Here is a 21,477-nt window from a genome sequence, read left to right as displayed (position 1 = left end):
ATAAAAACTTTATACAAAATGTCCAACAAAATCATTTCCACTTAGAATGTAAACAAACCGGTGAAATGATAGTAGCAATTTGTGAAAAATGCAATCATAATAATAATTATTGAAAAATAAAAAGATATGTTCTTACCATCAAATACTTTTATTCCATATTTTGTTGCTTTTTTATTTTGGGGGGTTTTGATTTTGAGGAGAGTTTTTATTTCATCCTTGGTTGATTCAGTAATACGGTCCACCATTTTCTTTTTTTTTTTTTGGCATTTGGAAAACCAACTTAAAGGTGCATTACCACCACCGACTGGGTTGGAGTGTGGAACAGGAGATATTGGGGGGGAGGGGGGGAACTATATTCTTTTATTTAGCTATTTCTGTTTCTTTTAAATACTTGATAACAAAGTGCTATATCTGTCTTTATGTGTGCCGCCATTTTGTTTTTCTCTACTCACGGTATATGAGCTGATACCTAGTAGTAGAGTAGCCAGTCAGAGCATGTGATTTCTTATATCCAGTGAATGTGAATTTTATATATTTCATAGGAACAAAGCACTAACGCACTAAGTTATTAATTATTATTATTATTCGTAGTAGTAGTAGTAGTAGTAGTAGTTGTTGTCATCATCATAGTAGTGGTCATAGTAATAGTAGTATGTTTAACCATATCTAAATAAAGATATCAATTTTGTTTCAATCTCCAGAGCAAAGGTTCACAGATCAGTACCCCAGTCGGCTCCCACAAAAAAATAAAGCGTACCCTTCCTCATCCACCACCAGATGAGGACACTGTTGTTGGCCCCTTGGGATACAGTACTGGTTCATCCCGAAGAAGAATGTGTAGGAATACCACCATGGCTAGAGCAAAAATCTTACAAGATATTGACAAAGAGTTGGATTTGGTTGAGAGAGAGTCTTCCAAACTTCGCAAGAAGCAAGCAGAACTGGATGAGGAGGAGAAAGAGATAGATGCCAAGCTGAGATATCTTGAAATGGGTATTAATAGAAGAAAGGAGGCTTTATTAAAAGAAAGGGAGAAAAGGGAAAGGGCATATTTGCAAGGTGTGGCAGAGGAGAGGGATTATATGTCTGATAGTGAGGTTAGTAACAACAGAGAAACACGGGGTAATGGTCATGGACTGGAACGACCAAGGACTGCCCCTCAGTCAGAATTTAATCAGTTCATTCCACCACAGACTGAAGCTGATTCTCAATATGCACAACTTGCATACTCTCATTACCAGTATGCCTCGCAAAATGAGTCCCCAAGTCACTATTCCCAGCAAACTCTGTACCAACAGCCATCACTTTATCATCAACAGGTGTCTCCCTATCAGACCCAGTCAATATATTCTTCAGTGCCCACACTTAGCCAACAATCACAACAAACAGATTATGACCATGCTTCCCAGCTCCTTCTAATGCAACAGAAAACCCGGCAAACTACTTTGTCTGACTTGGAGCCAAAGATAACCACTAATTATGAAGTTATAAGAAATCAACCTCTCCTAATTGTCCCCACATCGACAGAGAGTGCCTATGGGGTCTCACATCTTGGAAGTAAATACAATAACCTAGACCTGAGGATTGGGCTTGAGGAAAGAGGCAGTATGGCTAGCAGTCCCATGTCCAGCATTTCAGCAGAGTCCTTCTATGCAGACATTGACCATCACAATGTCAGAAACTATGTTATGATTGATGACATAGGTGAACTCACCAAGGGGTCTAGAGGCTTGGGATCAAGCTTCAATGTTCCTGATAAGGATATCAGCAAAAGTGATCGGCTACTTCGTGTCGCTGATGTTCGTCGAACACCAGATGTAACTGACTTCATTGGACCTCTACAGGCCACCTCAAGATTACATTCATATAGTAAGCCTGAGGAGGACTCGATGGAGGAGCCATATGAGTTAAAGCTGCTAAAGCAGCAAATCAAGCAAGAGTTTCGGAGGGGCTCAGACAGTCTGGAGCAACTCACAGGTCTTCCTCACTACTTACACACTGATAGTTTTAGGCATTTTCCTAAATCTGAAAAATATAGCATTGGAAGACTTACACTAGAAAAGCAAGCTGCTAAGCAGCTTTCAGCCTCGGTCCTTTATCAGAAACAGTTAAAGAATAAAAGAGCACTAATTGATCCTAAAATAACAAAGTTTTCCCCTATACAAGAGAGCCGGGACCTGGAACCTGATTACAGCAGTTTTTTGTCTTCCACTGGATCAGCAATGGGTGGACTATCCAGTAGAGCAAGGCTGCTTCAGGATGAGATCACATTTGGTCTGAGGAAGAACCTAGCTGAGCAGCAGAAATATCTGGGCTCTACGCTTAGCACCAATCTGGCTCAATCACTAAATATTGGTCACTCTCTCAACCTTGGCCCAAATTTGAGATCATCCCTCCCAGATGATGGGACTTATCCCAGCGGTACTCGATCCAGACCTTCTTCGAGGCCGTCCTCTGTATATGGACTTGACTTATCCATCAAAAGAGACCTTTCCAGCTCTTCACTAAGGTTAAAGTCAGAGGCTGAAGGCATAGACTCCCAATTTGGAATAGCAAGGGTAAAACCAACAAGTTTACCTATCAGCCAAAGTAGGGGCCGTATTCCCATTGTGGCACAGAACTCAGAAGAAGAGAGCCCACTGAGCCCAGTTGGGCAACCCATGGGTATGGCAAGGGCATCTGCCGGTCCTCTACCACCTATCTCTGCTGATTCTCGGGACCAGTTTGGTTCCAGTCACTCTTTGCCGGAGGTACAGCAGCACATGAGAGAAGAATCACGAACGCGTGGCTATGATAGGGATATAGCCTTCATTATGGATGACCTACAGGGAGCTATGTCAGATAGTGAAGGTAAATTTGCTATGAAACTTCTTTCAGTGACTTAATCAACATGTGCTATATGCATGGCTATTTTTTTTAATCTGTCTGTTCTACTTTTGTTTCATAACTTCATATTTCTAACATTATTTTGTACTATGTATTTAGTACATTGCTCTACATTTGGATGATTTTTTTCCATTTTCTGCTTTTCTTTTACTGATAAACAATATATTTACAAGCAATATATTAATTCTTGCATTTGAACGATCTATTATTGTTGCAGTTCATTTGCATGTTCATTTTCTTTTTCTTCTCTATCAAGAATGCAGTCAGACATCAATATCTTTAACTGTATACTAGGTGCCTTCATAAATCACACATTTGTGAGGTGTAAAAACATCAATATTACACATAGTGTAGTTTCACATTATAGTACTACAGGTAGTCGTCGACTTACAACTGCGTTTGGTTATGACTGACCGGTCGTAAACCGATCTGGTCGTAAGTCGGCCTATGTTAAATGAACGTAAGTATATTGTGATGTGTAATGATATTGTAATCATCTTAAAGTCTTATTTTATCAACATTTTCTTATTTCATTACCTTGGCTCATTATTTGGTTTAAGTCAAACACTGCATACTACACTGCGTACAGTACAATTCATTTATGTGCAAAACAAAAAATACGAAATACAGGTGTGAAAAATAGAAAACATTTTAATTTATAACATACCAAAATACAAATGTAAAACATAGCAAAATACAAAACTTAGTGACCGCTGGCATCACTGGTGCTTGGCTGTGGGTCGTCTACGTCATCATCAGCTGTTGCAGCGCTCGGGCTGGCGGGAGGATTTGCTTGTTTCATAAACCAGGAGCTGGGGCGGAAACTGTATGACGGAGTGCGCGAGGGAGCGCGAGAGAGACTGCGAATGTGCCTGGAGCTGGGGCTGAAACTGTTGTACGCGGCGAGAAGCGCTGCCGGGAGCTGGGGCGGAAACTGTTGTACGCGGCGAGAGGCGCTGCTGGGAGCTGGAGCGGAAACTGTTGTACGCGGCAAGAGGCGCTGCCGGGAGCTGGGGCGGAAACTGTCATATGCTCAGCTAGCTCAGCTGGGAAACACTTGCCAGTCATAACCAGACGGTCGTAAAGTCGATCGGTTGTAAGTCGCATAGGTCGTAAGTCGATGACTACCTGTATAATGAAACTATAAATACTCATAAAATAATAATTTGGGCTAGAGTTTAAAAGTTTGGGATACCTGGCTTTATTGAAATACATAATATGTTAAATATATAAAATTTATATATTTTTTTATTTCAGTTATGCTAGTGCAATATATTCATTTAAATAACATTTAAGGAAATTAATTTAGTATTTTAATTCGCAATTTATTGCAATGATAAGCTCTCCTTTACTTAATTGAGTGGTTCTTGATATAATATGGATTACTACAGTTGTTGAATAGGGCTATTTACTATATTTTGATTATTTACTGTTTGATTTCAAACACATTAAGAAGGCAAGAAAATCCACTAATTACCTTTTGACGAGGCACAGCTGTTAATTGAAAAGCATTCCAGGTGACTACCTCATGAAGCTGGTTAAGAGAATGCCAATAGTGTACAAAGCATCATCAGAACATGTCTATAATATTTTCTACAATGTAGAAAATAGGCAAAATACAGAAAATCCTATGAATGATTAGGTGTGTCTCGTACTAACACACACAGTGCCTTGCAAAAGTATTCATCCCCCTTAGTGTTTGTCCTGTTTTGTTGCATTACAAGCTGGAATTAAAATGGATTTTGGGGGGATAAGCACCATTTGATTTACACAACATGCCTACAACTTTAAAGGTGCACTTTTTTTTGTATTGTGACAAACAATAATTAAGATGAAAAAAACGGAAATCTGGAGTGTGCAGAGGTATTCACCCCCTCAAAGTCAATCCTTTGTAGAGCCACCTTTTGCTACAATTACAGCTGCAAGTCTCTTGGGGTATGTCTCTATTAGCTTAGCACATCTGGCCATTGGGATTTTTGCCCATTCCTCAAGGCAAAACTGCTCCAACTCCTTCAAGTTAGATGGGTTGCGTTCGTGTCCAGCAATCTTCGAGTTATGCCACAGATTCTCAACTGGATTGAGGTCTGGGCTTTGATTAGGCCATTCCAAGACATTTAAATGTTTCCCTTTAAACCACTCCAGCGTCACTTTAGCAGTATGTTTAGGGTCATTGTCCTGCTGGACCGTGAACCTTCATCCCAGTCTGAAACCTCTGGCTGACTCAAATAGGTTTTCCTCCAGAATTGCCATCTTTCCTTTAATCCTGATCAGCTTTCCTGTCCTTGCAGATGAAAAACATCCCCACAGCATGATGCTGCCACCACCATGCTTCATTGTAGGGATGGTGTTCCCAGGGTTTTGGGTTTGCGCCATACATGGCATTTCCCATGATGGCCAAAAAGTTCAATTTTTGTTCCATTTGACCAGAGAATCTTCTTCCATGGGTTTGGGGAGTCTGCCACATGCTGTTGAGCAAACTCCAAACGTGTTTTCTTCAGCAATGGCTTTTTTTCTGGCCACTCTTCCATAAAGCCCTGCTCTGTGGAGTGTACAGCTTAAAGTGGTCCTATGGACAGATATTCCCATCTCTGCAGCTCCTTCAGTGTTATCTTTGGTGTCTTTGTTGCATCTCTGATTAATGCCCTCTTTGCCCGGTCTGTGAATTTTGGTGGGCGGCCTTCTCTTGTCAGGTTTGTAGTGGTGCCATGTTCTTTTCATTTTGCTATAATGGATTTAATGGTGCTCCCTGGGATATTCAAAGTTTGGGATATTTTTTTATAACCCAACCCTGAGCCATACTTCTCCACAACTTTGCCTCTGACCTGTTTGGAGTGCTCCTTGGTTCTCATGCTGCTTGCTTAGTAGTGTTGCAGAGTCAGGGTCCTTCCAGAACAGGTTGATTTATACAGACATCATGTGACAGATCATGTGACACTTTGATTGCACACAGGTGGATCTTAATCAATGAATTACTGTATGTGACTTATGAAGTGAATTGGTTGGACCAGCTCTTATTTAGGGGTTTCATATGAAAGGGGGTGAATACCTATGCACACTCAATATTTCTGTTTTTTCATCTTAATTATTGTTTGTGTCACAATAAAACAACAATGTGCACCTTTAAAGTGGTATGCATGTTGTGTAAATCAAATGGTGCTAACCCCCCCAAAATCCATTTTAATTCCAGCTTGTAATGAGACAAAACATAGCAAATACCAAGGGGGATGAATACTTTTGCAAGGCACTGTATATACAGTATATGAAAGAGAAAGACACATTGAACACCTGAAAGGAATGTGTCTGTATAATCATAATAATATTAGCTGGCTTTTTTTTGTGGTCTATCAGATATATTCCATTCAGCTAGTATAATATTGAACTCATCTTCTAATTGTTCAGTATCATGCTAGCTGAGTGGACTATATCTGATAGACCACTCAGTGCCAGCCAATATTATTTAAATATGTCATGGTTGTAGTTCTCAATGTCCCGGATGTAGCTCGTATGAAACATATGATTGGCATATTTCCCAGTAAAAGCACCAGTGTCATATATATATATATATATATATATATATATATATATATATATATATATATATATATATATATGTGTGTGTGTACAAGAACAACAAACTTAGTTGTAGCAACTAAATGTGAATCAGCCAATTGAATGTCAAAGCTACCGGTAAATCAACTCCAGAAAGGTAAGTGAAAAGCCAATATAAACAGTAGCGAAATATTTGAGAAAACACGAGTTGTCAGACAGCCTGTTATTTCTTCTACTAAAATGTCAGTGTAATTATCAATAAATTAAACCTTCTCACTGCACTGGAAATGAAAATATTTGATTTGATTGCGTATTACCAAATCAGACCTTTTCAAGATGTGTTCAGTCTGACCCATTGATTGTAATCTTATGTCGAATGACAAATCTTATGATCTATAAAAGTCTTATTTCATTTTTTCCCTCATACTATGAATGTAATATATTTGTTGGAGTTTGCTTTTATATAGCCAGTAGCAATATAAATAAATAAATGCATACATACATAAACTACAGGAAATATGTTTCATGCTTTGACCAAGGATTAAATAGCCTCTAGATTGTGTTGTACATAAGTGATCTCAGAGACTATCAACACAAGTAACTGACACAGAAGAGGTTTAACTGCAACAGTATGCCATGACAAAGCTGATATTTCCACATAGATATAGAACATAACTATAATATTTTTTTTAAAAATGCAAATAAAATTTGCTTACTAACAATTAATTACTCAAGGCCCTCTTGGCATTTCAGAATACTAAGACACACTGTAGCTTTATTTTTCTTTAGAAATCTAACTTCTTTTATACCTTTGGTAGCTACAGCGAGAACTTTTACTTCTTATTGCAGAAATTACTTACTTTACACTACAATGAGAGCAACTGGCTAATTTCTTCACCAGTTACTTGCAAGTTTATATGGCTACTCATTCTAATACTTAGCTTAGTTGGATTTTCTACTGCTAATATTATACGATTTTCAATGGTGATATTTTGGAACAATCCAGCTGTAGTCAGTGGGTTGTATCATTAATTGTTATAGTTCTACAGAAGGGTTATAAAATTGCTATCATCTTGTATTGGCATTCAAAACTGCATGTAGTTTCATCATTATAACCAAAAGTAGTTCCTTGAAGTTCTTCAAAATGGCAAATTTTGCTGCTCTGCCCACATGTTAGCATTAAAGAAAAATAATTGACAGTGCTGGGGGCATTTATAATAATCTATATCAAAGTGAAAGTGTTAATATGAAATTGATTGAACAGTATACTATGTTTATACTGTATTAGATTAGATTAGATTCAACTTTGTCATTGCACATGTCACAGGTACAAGGCAACGAAATGCAGATTGCATCTAACCAGAAGTGCATAGCAGTAAATAACACAAGTATCATATACAAATATAAATGTACAGAAATTACAGGGTATGGAATGGTATGATATGACAGATATTTGCAGTATATACAAAATGTGGTATGAATAAACAGTAGTGCAAATGGTGATAGTGCAGTGATAGTAATAGTGCAGTGAAGTCAGTTCAAGTCAATATTTTCACCAGGCTAGACATTTATCACGAAACATAAATAGCACATCATTTTACAGTAGCTTTTTTTCTAAAAGCTCTTTCCTAGTATTTTTTTTTTTTTATTTCTGTCAATCCACTGAATTGCAATGCTTGTGTCACAGCAGGAGGTCCTAGCTGGAAAGTAGAAGGTGAGAGTGATTGCACAATGACATTCAAAAACCCATTAAGCATAAATCAACTCTTTTCATGCGTGTCATAGTCTTGGATAATGGGCATATCTCTGTGGTACACCTCAGCCCCATCTTGGTATTCATGTTCATATACTGCACTCGGTAACTCTGACATGACCCAGTCATATCAATGAAGACACATACATATCGGTATGCTTACGTGTTGTGCCATGGCAATGGCATGTTGGAATGCTAGCCCTATGTGTGTTGAGGTCTCAGTTCAGTCCATTAAAAGGTCATAAGTTCATGTCATAGTCGATGCATCCTCACAAGTGAAAGACTGAACAAACTGGTAATGTAATTTGTTTCTCATGAGAGAGGACATTATACACAATTAAAAGTATAGAAAAAATGTACGATAAAAATATCAAATGTTATAGTACTAATTAGAATATTGTAGCAGTGAAATAAAATTTCCATTAAACTACTTAACACTTACTGTAAATATGATAGTATTTATACACTAAATATGAAATGACAGAATGAAAACTCTTGACAGGTTTCCCATGCCTTTCAATACCACAACCAACTTTTAGTCTTCTCTATAAATTACCTAGGGTAAATCCATTATGAAGACATTCTGGATGTTTTATCTTGTTCAAAAGTTTATTCCTGATCTAGATATTACTCATTGTGATGCATGTCATCATCTGTTGTTTCCCCTAAAGGTTTTTCCCATTGATTCTTTATGTCAGTACAATTCTAAATTAGCCTACCAATTTTACAATTCAAATTTTTGTGGCTTGAGCGGATGGGAAATGTTCAATGTTGCACACTTGAACAGTTTATTTAACTGTTATTCCACGAAATTGAGTTGTACATGAGCTGATAAGCCATGCACGACGAGATTGAATGTAATAACTGTTTTATTCTATCCACATTCACTGGATTTTGAGAAACAGAGCATTTTTATTTTTTTGCAAATTCAATCAATAAAAAAGTTATACAAAACGTCCAAGAAAATAATTTCCGCAAACAAACTTGCGAAATGACAGTCGCAATTTGTGGAAAATGCTATAATAATAATAATTCTTGAAAAAAAATATACGTTCTTACCATGAAATACTTTTATTCCATATTTTGTTGCTTTTTTTTTGGGGGGGGGTGTACTTCTTCTTCTTCCTCTTCTTTAGGGGTTTTTTTTTGTGTGTGGTTGGAAAACCAATTTCAAGGTGCATTACTGCCACCAACTGGGCTGTAGTGTGGAACAGGCGATACTGGGGGGGATTATATTATTTTTGTTATTTCTTTTAAATACTTGATAACAATTTTGGGGGTTTTGTTTTCAAGTAGAATTTTTATTTCATCCTCAGTTGATTCAGCAACATGCACCTCCATTTTGTTTTTTCTCTACTCATGGTATATAAGCTGATAGCTTAGTAGTAGAGTAGCCAATCAGAATGTGCCATTGCTCATATCCAGTGAATGTGCATACAATAATATATATTGTATAAAATATAGTAATTATTCTATTACTAAATATAATACTTATATGATTATGACTATCACAGTGGTGGAGTGGTTAGCACTGTCACCCCACAGCAAGAAGGCTTTTTATTTGAGCCTCATGGCTGACTTAATATTTCTGTGTGACATTTGCATGCTGTCTCCATGCCTGTGTGGGTTTCCTCCAGGTGCTCCGGCTTCCTCAAACAGTCCAAAGACATGGTTTAGGTCAATTAGCTACTCTAATTTGGCCATAGGTGTGAATGTGAGTGTGAATGGTTGTTTGTCTCTGTGTTAGCTCTGAGATAGTTTGCTGGCCTGCCCAGGGTGTGCCCCGCCTTTCACCCAAAGTCAGCTGGGATTGGCTCCAGCTTCCCCTACAACCCTGATGGATAAGTAGTATGGATAACGGATGGATGGATGGATGGATGGATAGATGGACTATCACAGGGTGGATTTTTCATAGTCTAGAGTTTTGATTAGGACCAAATAAAATAATTTCATCAATATGGATTACACATTAAATAATTAAAACAGAAACAGCAACAAAAATATGTATTGTCTGATGCTTGTATAGCTATGCAAAAATAATAATTAAGGATTATCTCTCTAATGACATTTTAGCACTATCAAAATGGAAAGATGTTTTAATAGTTGTGCAGTAGAATAGTTTTCACATCTAAGCTGTGATTAATGGTAGTAAAGCATCTGTAAGGTGGATTTTGTGTAAGGTAGGTCATGAAGGGCACTGATGCTAACTAATGTTTTGTGCATTTTGTACCTTAATAAGCCAGCTCACAGTGTTACTGAGGTTTTTTTGTTTTGTTTTTCAGTAGCTTATCAATTGTTATTCAGTGCTGGTTTAGAGAAGTATAGGTAAGGCATCCCATCTTTGCGTGTATGGCTGCTGTGGTTTGAACCAACAGTGGCTCTCCGTCCCACTATCAGTGCACAATGTGTGGACAAGCCCATTGTGTGGGATATGGTTTGCATGACTAGACATGCATGTCCTGTCCATAAAACTCTCTGTTTGTGTCTCAGTCCAGCAGTCTTTTCCCACACTACTTCCCAAAACCATTTCTTCTAAGGTTAGCACATTTGAATAATCATTTACCCAGTGTTTCCTTTCAGCTTGCAAAGCAATGCTGTGTTTAAGTTGTGCTCTGTTCATTTGGAATAAACAATATTAAGCTCTATGGAATATACCCCTTATGTTTCTGGACATGTTTTGGGTAGTATTTAGGGAAAAGAGTATTGGAGTGGGACACGTTATCTAGTTTAAAGAGTATGATACTACAATTACTGCTCCTTGTTCCCCCTAAAGCCTACCACCTGCAGCATGAAGAGACTGACTGGTTTGATAAACCACGTGAAGGACACAGTGGATTAAAGCCAGGACAAGATAAAAGACAGGTGAGGTGTCAAACACAAACAGTTTCATTTAATGTTGGATCAATTCTTATATTGATCAACTGACTCCAAATCAAATTAACTTTTAATTAACCGCAATTGAAATTTAAGTGAACACTGGACAAACACAAGATATCCACAGTGTTAAATGAAGATGTGTTGTATTTTAAAAATGGTCAGCCAGACCCACAGCTACAGCCCACTTCAGAATTATTGGCACATTTCAAGACAATGGGCTAAAATTATTGAAGTGAATTACTATCACAAATGTTCTTCCCAGACAGCTGGAGAAAGGTGTTACGATTCATCTTATTGAGGCCCCTGAATATTGTTTAAAATAAATGCAAAGAAATTGTTAAAATTGACTTCATCGGAGGAAGCCTACGGAAGTCACCTGGCTAAGACCCACATTGCAAGGGCATGAAGGATGTCACTGACAAAGGACTGAAATACAGACCCAGATAAAGACCATAGGGCATCATGAGATATTCATAATATCCTGAAAAAAAATAAATAAATAATAATAAAAAAAATATATATATATTATATATGCATGCTCCAGTATGGGAGACACAAAGGTCAACAAGTAATGAAAGGGAAAAAAGCAGGTGGACACCTGACCAAACCATGCCATTATGAATCTCGCTTAGTGCAGAAGCACTAGGCCCATTAGTTCCAATGAAGGGAAACCTTAATGCTACAGCATGCAATGATATTCTCAACAATTCTGTGCTTCTACCCTTGTGGCAACAGTTTGGGGAAGGCCCACATATGGGTGTGAAGGGTCACATACATTTGACCATTCAAAGTATATAAAGGTGAAAACTGAGGGCGAAATCTAGTGTGATGTGGCACTTGAGGAAGTTTTAATGGAGCAGTTGCCTGGTTAGTATTCAGGCAGAATAATGGTTTCAGTGTATCTTGTGTGAGTTCACAGTCTAGAGTTTTGTGGATCACCACCAGGCCTTCAGCAAAGATAGAACATGTTATAACAATAGCAGCAGAAAGACATCCATCTGGGTCTAGAGAACTTTGAAGCATCAGCCAGAGATATTTAACAGTTATTCTATGAAATTGAGTCGTACATGAGCTGATAGCCAACTTAATAAGCCAAGGACAATGAGATTGAGTGGAATATATGTTTTATTCTATCTGAATTCACTGGCTTTTGAGAAACAGATCATTTTTATTTTTATTTTTTGCAAATTTGATAAATAAAAACTTTGTACAAAACATCAGACAAAATCATTTCTGCTTAGAAGCCATGGCCTAATGGTTACAGAAGCAGTTCTGGGACCAAAAGGTCACTGGTTTGATTCCTTGGACCAGCAGGAATGGCTGAAGTGCCCTTGAGCAAGGCATCTAACCCCAGACTGCTCTGTGTATGTTGCTCTGGATAAAAGCATCTACTAAATGCATGCAATGTAAACAAACTGGTGAAATGACAGTAGCAATTTGTGATAATAATTATTGAAAAATAAAAAAGATATGTTCTTACCATGAAATACTTTCATTCCATATTTTGTTGCTTTTTTGTATTTTTGGGGGTTTTGTTTTCGAGTTGAGTTTTTATTTCATCCTCAGTTGGTTCAGCAACATGTCCCACCATTTTCTTCTTCTTCTTTAGGGTTTTTTGGCAGTTGGCAAACCAACTTAAAGGTTCATTACTGCCACTGACTGGGCTGGAATGTGGAACAGGAGGGGGGTTTTTTTTGGGGGGGGGAGAACTATATTCTTTTAGCTATTTCTGTTTCTTTTAAATATTTGATAAAGTGATATATATGACTTCATGCATGTCACCCTTCTGTTTTTCTCTACTCATGGTATATGAGCTGGTATCCTAGTAGTAGAGTAGCCAATCAGCGCGCATAATTGCTCATATCCAGTAAATGTGGATAGAATAATCAAGAATATGTGGGTGGAATGGTGAATTGATAGTGTATGTATCCAGTAGAGTGAGGTCTCATATAAAGAGTCACTTGTTTTTGGTCTTGTGCTGAGGGACCGACTGTCCAAACCTGATACTGAAACAGCAGTCTGGTACCATGGTACTGGTGTTTCTGTGACTTGAGCCAAGTGCTGGTTATGGAGTTCTCATCCACTCCTATAACAATTAGACATGAAACAGGTGTCACAGAATGTCAAATATTGAACATTGAATTGTGAAAAGCATCAGACAAAAAATAATTCTCACTCATTTTAAATGGTTGTTCTAGCTTGGGTGAGTTCTGCTTTGGGTATCTGTATGATGTGAGCCCTTGTGGGCAGTGTAGTGGTGAGCACTGTCACTTCACAGTAAGAAGGTTCTGGGTTCGAACCTCACAGCCAATGGGGGCCTTTCTCTGTGGAGTTTACATGTTCTCCCCGTGTCTGCCTGGGTTTCCCCTGGGTGCTCCAGTTTCCCCCACAGTCCAAAGACATGCAGATTAGGTAAAATACCCAGCCACTGGGGTTGTACAAGACAGTGCATACTTAGTGCCAGTCCCAAGCCTGGATAGATTAGGGAGGGTTGTGTCAGGAAGGGCATCTGGTGTAAAACATATGCCAAATCAAATATGCGGAACAGATCCACTGTGGCGACCCCAGCCAAAAGAATATGATGTGAGTCCTGGCATGACAAGCCCAGCCATAAAGTCCATGAAGCTGCTGGACTTGGACTTGATGGATTATGTAGAATCTGCAATAAAGGGAGCTCACATAGGGACAGGGAGTCATTCCAACAGAGTAGCAACGCATGTGGAATTTGTGGTATTATGTATTAATGAGTGCATTCATGGAAAGAGAATAGGACTTCTGAAGCTAGCTGATTACCTTGAAATAGCAGAAATAAATGGTATTTATTTGCATATTTATGAGATGTTATTAAAAAAAACATCCAAATTATTGTATGGTTAAATACCATTGAAACAGCTCAACCAAATATATAATCAGTGCTTGTTGCACCAATAGCTACAACCCATTAAATACAACAAACCAGTGAAGAACCCAAAAAGTTGGTGTGCAATGAAACATACACTGGTGCTTGAAAGTTTGTGAACCTTTTAGCATTTTCTATATTTCTCCATAAATATGACCTAAAACAATATCAGATTTACACACGAGTCCTGAAAGTAGATAAAGAGAACCCAGTTAAACACATGAGACAAAAATATTATACTTGGTCATTTATTTATTGAGGAAAATGATCCAATATTACATATCTGAGAGTGGCGAAACTATGTGAACCTTTGCTTTCAGTATCTGGTGTGACCCCCTTGTGCAGCAATAACTGCAACTGACCATTTCCAGTAACCGTTGATCAGTCCTGCACACCGGCTTGGAGGAATTTTAGCCCATTCCTCTGTACAGAACAGCTTCAACTCTGGGATGTTGGTGGGTTTCCTCACATGAACTGCTCGCTTCAGGTCCTTCCACAGCATTTCAATTGGATTAAGGTCAGGACTTTGACTTGGCCATTCCAAAACATTAACTTTATTCTTCTTTAACCATTCTTTGGTAGAACGACTTGTGTGCTTAGGGTTGTTGTCTTGCTGCATGACCCACCTTCTCTTGAGATTCAGTTCATGGACAGATGTCCTGACATTTTCCTTTAGAATTCGCTGGTATAATTCAGAATTCATTGTTCCATCAATGATGGCAAGCCTTCCTGGTCCAGATGCAGCAAAACAGGCCCAAACCATGATACTACCACCACCATGTTTCATAGATGGGATACGGTTCTTATGCTGGAATGCAGTGTTTTCCTTTCTCCAAACATAACACTTCTCATTTAAACCAAAAAGTTCTATTTTGGTCTCATCCATCCACAAAACATTTCTCCAGTAGCCTTCTGGCTTGTCCATGTGATCTTTAGCAAACTGCAGACAAGCAGCAATGTTCTTTTTGGAGAGCAGTGGCTTTCTCCTTGCAACCCTGCCATACACACCATTGTCGTTCAGTGTTCTCCTGATGGTGGACTCATGAACATTAACATTAGCCAATGTGAGCAAGGCCTTCAGTTGCTTAGAAGTTACCCTGGGGTCCTCTGTGACCTCGCCGACTATTACACGCCTTGCTCTTGGAGTGAATTTTGTTGGTTGACCACTCCTGGGGAGGGTAACAATGGTCTTGAATTTCCTCCATTTGTACACAATCTGTCTGACTGTGGATTGGTGGAGTCCAAACTCTTTAGAGATGGTTTTATAACCTTTTCCAGCCTCATGAGCATCAACAATGCTTTTTCGGAGGTCCTCAGAAATCTCCTTTGTTCATGCCATGATACACTTCCACAAACATGTGTTGTGAAGATCAGACTTTGATAGATCCCTGTTCTTTAAATAAAATAGGGTGCCCACTCACACCTGATTTGTCATCCCATTGATTGAAAACACCTGACTCTAATTTCACCTTCAAATTAACTGCTAATCCTAGAGGTTCACATACTTTTGCCACTCACAGATATGTAATATTGGATCATTTTCCTCAATAAATAAATGACCAAGTACAATATTTTTTTTCTCATGTGTTTAACTGGGTTCTCTTTATCTACTTTTAGGACTTGTGTGAAAATCTGATGTTTTAGGTCATATTTATGCAGAAATACAGAAAATTCTAAAAGGTTCGCAAACTTTCAAGCACCACTGTAAAACCTTTGCTATATCTCCATGAGTGTTCACTCTTTAATGCAACTCATGTGTAGATGTTGGGTTTTTCTGTAACAAGCCAGAAAACATTTGCTGAATACTGGAAGCATGTCAAAAAGACATTTTGTGTTACAATTTTCTCAATATTTTATAGTCAGTATGATCTATCTGTACGAGTTATGGAAAGCTCTCTGGTGTTCTCCCTGAACAAAAATCTAAATTTTGTATGATGCCTTGCAGGTGAAAGCTATGCATTATCCTTTCCCTCACACTCGTATTAAACTCCAGAGAGACCCTAAGGACCACAGTGTTTCAGGTATTTTTATGTAGTTACAATCAGCATACTGAGAGTGATTATTGATCTATTAATATGAAAGTCATATTTTAAGTCATATTTTGTTCTCAGAGAAATAACAGCTAACATCCCTTGTTTTCAGGGGGTGGTTTTGGTGTACGAGTGGTGGGAGGGAAGGCAATTCCAGGTACTTATGGAGAAATTGGGGCATACATTGCTAACTTGGCACCAGCAGGCACTGCTGAACTGTCAGGGAAGGTTGTAGAAGGTAAGATTTAACCATTTTTTTTAAAGAATTTTTGTTCATTGCTATGAGTGTTTGATGTGTGCTTACTTCTGTCATACTTCAAATAACAATGCTTAATCTGCTTGTGTTTATTATTTTGATGATGGATGTGTATTCTCTGCTTTTGCTGTAGTAATGCTCTTTTTCATCATCCTGAATAAGACCTACCATACAAAACAAGGGCAAGTGTAAGCAAAGTACCTATGCTTGTTCCCCTTCCTGGACAGGAGTTAACTCACTATGACTTGTCACTCCAGATCAGGGGTTCACAAACCTTTTGCAGCCAAGCAATTTACTTTTAACTAGAGTCTATTACTGTAAAATAAAATTTGCTGATCCTCATATAGCACAGATTTATATAGGTACATCATCCAACTATTTAAATATTGAACTCTTTTAATGTTGAACTCTGTGTGTAATAATGTTCTGGCTATTTATTGGAGCCCTAGAGCTTTTTGATTCCTGAACCTTTCACTAATAGAACACATTAGGTCCAAGTTGTATACTTTTGGATCCACTGAGGTTTGGATTACACCTATTCAATCCAATTGAGAAGTTATACCAGCTAGTAGCTATAAGACTTCATTGATAAATCTCATTTCATCTCATTATCTCTAGCCGCTGTATCCTGTTCTACAGGGTCGCAGGCAAGCTGGAGCCTATCCCAGCTGACTACGGGCAAAAGGCGGGGTACACCCTGGACAAGTCGCCAGGTCATCACAGGGCTGACACATAGACACAGACAACCATTCACACTCACATTCACACCTACGCTCAATTTAGAGTCACCAGTTAACCTAACCTGCATGTCTTTGGACTGTGGGGGAAACCGGAGCACCCGGAGGAAACCCACGCGGACACGGGGAGAACATGCAAACTCTGCACAGAAAGGCCCTCGCCGGCCACGGGGCTTGAACCCGGACCTTCTTGCTGTGAAGCGACAGCGCTAACCACTACACCACCGTGCCGCCCCTCATTGATAAATCTCATCTCATCTCATTATCTGTAGCCGCTTTATCCTTCTACAGGGTCGCAGGCAAGCTGGAGCCTATCCCAGCTGACTACGGGCGAAAGGCGGGGTACACCCTGGACAAGTCGCCAGGTCATCACAGGGCTGACACATAGACACAGACAACCATTCACACTCACATTCACACCTACGGTCAATTTAGAGTCACCAGTTAACCTAACCTGCATGTCTTTGGACTGTGGGGGAAACCGGAGCACCCGGAGGAAACCCACGCGGACACGGGGAGAACATGCAAACTCCACACAGAAAGGCCCTCGCCGGCCCCGGGGCTCGAACCCAGGACCTTCTTGCTGTGAGGCGACAGCGCTAACCACTACACCACCGTGCCGCCCGATAAATATAATGTAAAAAAAAAAAAAAAAAGTTATACTTTTGCTGTATTAGCAACACCAGCAACAGCCATGAATTACGCTTTGTTTATTATTAAGATCTGCATACCGTATATGCTTTAACTCTTTCTCGCAGCTGACTGCTATTCCATTCCATAGTGGAATGGAAATCAACTTATCGAACATTTTCAATCAGTCTAAACTAATGAAGTATTTTATCTCCACAAGTCTATTCTAAAAATTAGTCAGGACACTATTTGAGTTTCTGGATGTAGAATATCATGGCTCTGTATTTAGCTGCTGGTGAGCAAGGCGATAGGAAAAGAGAGGGGTGTGAGCCCCCTGCTGGACACAGTTCACACCTCTCCATACAGAGATGAAACAGAGAGCACAACCAAAGCTTTTTTTTTGAGAGTAAAACACCATATACAACTGCCACAATAAAAGTATAAAATTAAAACCTAGTTAATCATGGCTGATGGGGGCTTTTCTGCATGGAGTTTGAAACCTCGTATCTGCATGGGTTTCCTCCAGGTGCTCCGGTTTCCCCCACCATCCAAATACATGTAGTTAGGTTAACTGGCCACTCTAAATTGCCCATAGGTGTGAATGGTTGAGAGGAGAAAACCTCTATAACAAGACTGTCAGTGACGGCATAGCTCGCCCCATCTAGAACAGAAGGAACAATCTAAAGTAGGCCATCTTGCACAATATATGTTGCAAGCTATATACAGTACACTATATACAAGCTGCATACAATCTATATATAGAAGCTATATACACCCTAGGAACACCGACCAATTTGCCAGAAAGAATCCAAAACGGTGAGGAATTGACCGAGAAGAAGCGATTTTTGTTGAACTGCTTCATTAATAATTGTAATTAAGCAAATCTGGGTAGAAGTTATATGCACCTTAGGTACCCCTACCTTCATGCCAGAAAGAATCAAAATCGGTGAAGAAATGAGGGAGAAGAAGCGATTTGTGTGAAAACTGCTCATTAGGGTTTAATTACTCCATATCTTCATTATTAATTCCAATTATACACATTTGCATAGAAGCTATGTGCACCCCAGGCAGACCCCATTCATCCTGCCAAAAAGAATAAAAATCGGTGAAGAATTGAGGGAGAAGCAACAATTTTCATGAAATGTGGACAATGCCAGACGGACAACAGACAACATATGATGGCATAAGCTCATCGCTTGTTGGCCAGATGAGCTAATAATCCAGTAGAAGGCAATGGGAAACCACTCCTGTAATCCTTCCCTAGAAACTGATGGCTGGAGCTGTCAGAACAGCCATGTCATTGCAGTGATATACCATAGATAGATAGAGACGTGAGGGGGGGAAAAGAGATACTTATGAAAAACTCTAAATTCTTACAATCTTGAGTGTGTACTTTCATATGAGCCATTAACCAGTACTGTGGAGGGTGACGTCACATTAATTCTGAACATGGGCACCCCAAACAGGCGGAAATTCTATTTCTTGGCCTCTTGAAAAAAGAGTTAATGTCAAGGCATTCTGAAACCTTTTCAGGTTCTCCATTTGAAGTCTGGTACTCTGTCAATATTTATGTATTTAATAGAAATGGATGTTAGATGTGGGGCAGCACGGTGGTGTAGTGGTTAGCACTGTTGCCTCACAGCAAGAAGGTTCTGGGTTTGAGCCCAGCAGCCGACGAGGGCCTTTCTGTGTGGAGTTGGCATGTTCTCCCCATGTCTGCACAGGTTTCCTCCGGGTGCTCCGGTTTCCCCCACAGTCCAAAGACATGCAGGTTAGGTTAACTGGTGGCTCTAAATTGACCATATATGTGTATGTGCGAATGGTTGTTTGTCTCTATATGTTGGTCCTGTGATGATTTGGTGACTTGTCCAGGGTGTACCCTGCCTCTCACCCATAGTCAGCTGGGACCCTTTTCAGTCACGTGACCTTCGTAAACGCGACCACCATTTTGGACATGTAGCGGACTTCGGCTCGAATTGGTTTGAATGCGAGGAAGGCGAAAACGGAGAACATACAAGAAAAAGGAGCGAGATGCAGAAAACACCTTCGCTATCCAGCGACGTAGGGCATTTACAGGGCGAGCAGAGGGAGAAATAACAACAGTAACGACACATTAGCAACGCTGTACAGAAATAACGGTTTATGGCACAGACCCTTTCGGTTCTCGCTCATCTAGCTGCTACAATGACTGCTTAGACTGCAACAATAATACCTAACACACATTTAAGTATCCGTCGTAAAGACGTGAAACTCATCGAGTGACGAGTGTGTTCATTGATAAGCTAACACAATCTAAAAGTAGACATACCATCACACTGCCCTGGCGCCGTGTACAGTTTACCTTCTATGGCTTGTGCACTCGCTATTTACCATTACTTTCTCCAACCCAGTGTTACAGATTACAGGGAACGGCCTGGATTTAAGAGACAAATACATGCTCCTATTGTTTTGAACACTTATTTGTAGGCAGTGCTTAATTTGTAAAGTGGGAGGTCCCGGAGCGCAGAGGATGAGCGGCTCCGGTGCGGAAAAAAGGGGGCGGGGCGCTGCGCTTCTGGGCATGTTTTGTAACAACACTGCAAATTAAGTTCATCTGCAGATATTTTGTGGATGTCGTTTCATGAGAGAAATCACCAACAAGACAGATATCAAAATCAGACATTAACACTAAACTTGCATTTTTTTAATTTAATTATTTGTTTGTTTGTTTTTTTTGTTACATAGTCAAAAGAGGTGTCGGATCACCGGATCCAGTGTAAATAGCTGCCGGAGCCAACGCCCGAGGTTCCGGAGCGCGCTCCGGCTTGCTCCCCCTCAAATTAAGCGCTGTTTGTAGGACACTGCCTCTGATCTGTCCTACAGTCTACCAACAGCAAAGGAACACAACGCTAGCTAATGTCGTTAGCTAATAGCTACTACAGAAGAACAAAAAGGTTACAATGGGTTATTTTAGCCTATTTGGTTACACACTCGCCGCCACAGAATGTTAACAGCAATGTAATGCCTTTTCTGGCTAATTTTATTCGTCTCACCTCCAACAAAGTGGTCACTACACAAGCGCTGGTATGCCGAGGGCTGCCAATCTGTTAATTTTTTTTAATGGCCGCTATCCATCTTCTCCGTCAGGATCCGATAAAATGATAACCCTTGCCTTGTTTGTTGATGGTTACTACATCCAGGTGCACAACAATATAGTGGCATGATGGAAGTCTTGCTGAAAATAAACACTTTTTTTGCTGCCGTTCCTCAATGCTGGCTGTGGTAAACTACTGGTAGTACACGTCCAAAATGGCGGCTGCGTTTGTCGTGACGTCACGTGAAAAGGGTCCATACAGGATAAGCAGTTACAGTTAATGGATGGATGTTAGATGTTATCTGCTTAGAGATTGCTGAGGCATCTGGGGTTTGCCTTAAATGTCATTTACCATGTTAAAATGTGACACACCACACTGTAAATAGAACTTATGCATAATAATATAGAAGTATTAATGGAAAATGGATTGTTCTCATCAATTTGGAAATTCACTACATCATAGTACACCTGCACATACATAAATATAAAGGTAATTTTTCACATATAATATAACTAATCTCATCTGCCTTTAGATTCTCAGGTCAAAATATGTATAATTTACTGTTCATTAACTGAGAAGAATGTAAATGTGGGAGTAGATGTTCAGAGCAGACCATATATGTGAATGATGTTCTTCTGTTATTCAGCTGTGGAAGAGTATCATAAGCAAAGGGCTTATCCGAGGAGCTGCATTTTTCATTTGTGTAAGTGCTGAGGAGTTGGCCTTGGGAGTGGTTGGGTTTGCAGTGCTGTTTCTTAGCTGGATGCTTCCCCTCATTTATTTCTT

The 21,477-nt window shown here is 39.5% G+C and overlaps 1 protein-coding gene across 1 annotated transcript in view; it reads left to right on the top strand.

Moving 5' to 3' along the window:
- pclob (piccolo presynaptic cytomatrix protein b) overlaps window positions 1–21,477 on the top strand; it is a 129,597-nt gene that overhangs the window by 69,782 nt on the left and 38,338 nt on the right. Inside the window, exons 17-21 of the mRNA XM_060924348.1 lie at window positions 702–2,850; window positions 8,126–8,149; window positions 10,962–11,050; window positions 15,910–15,985; window positions 16,107–16,232. Of these exons, the coding sequence (XP_060780331.1) occupies window positions 702–2,850; window positions 8,126–8,149; window positions 10,962–11,050; window positions 15,910–15,985; window positions 16,107–16,232 (2,464 nt within the window). The remainder of the gene's footprint in view (window positions 1–701; window positions 2,851–8,125; window positions 8,150–10,961; window positions 11,051–15,909; window positions 15,986–16,106; window positions 16,233–21,477) is intronic.

Source organism: Neoarius graeffei, chromosome 6 (assembly GCF_027579695.1).
Source record: "Neoarius graeffei isolate fNeoGra1 chromosome 6, fNeoGra1.pri, whole genome shotgun sequence".
Taxonomy (NCBI): domain Eukaryota; kingdom Metazoa; phylum Chordata; class Actinopteri; order Siluriformes; family Ariidae; genus Neoarius; species Neoarius graeffei.
This window is presented reverse-complemented; position numbering and strand designations above follow the sequence as displayed.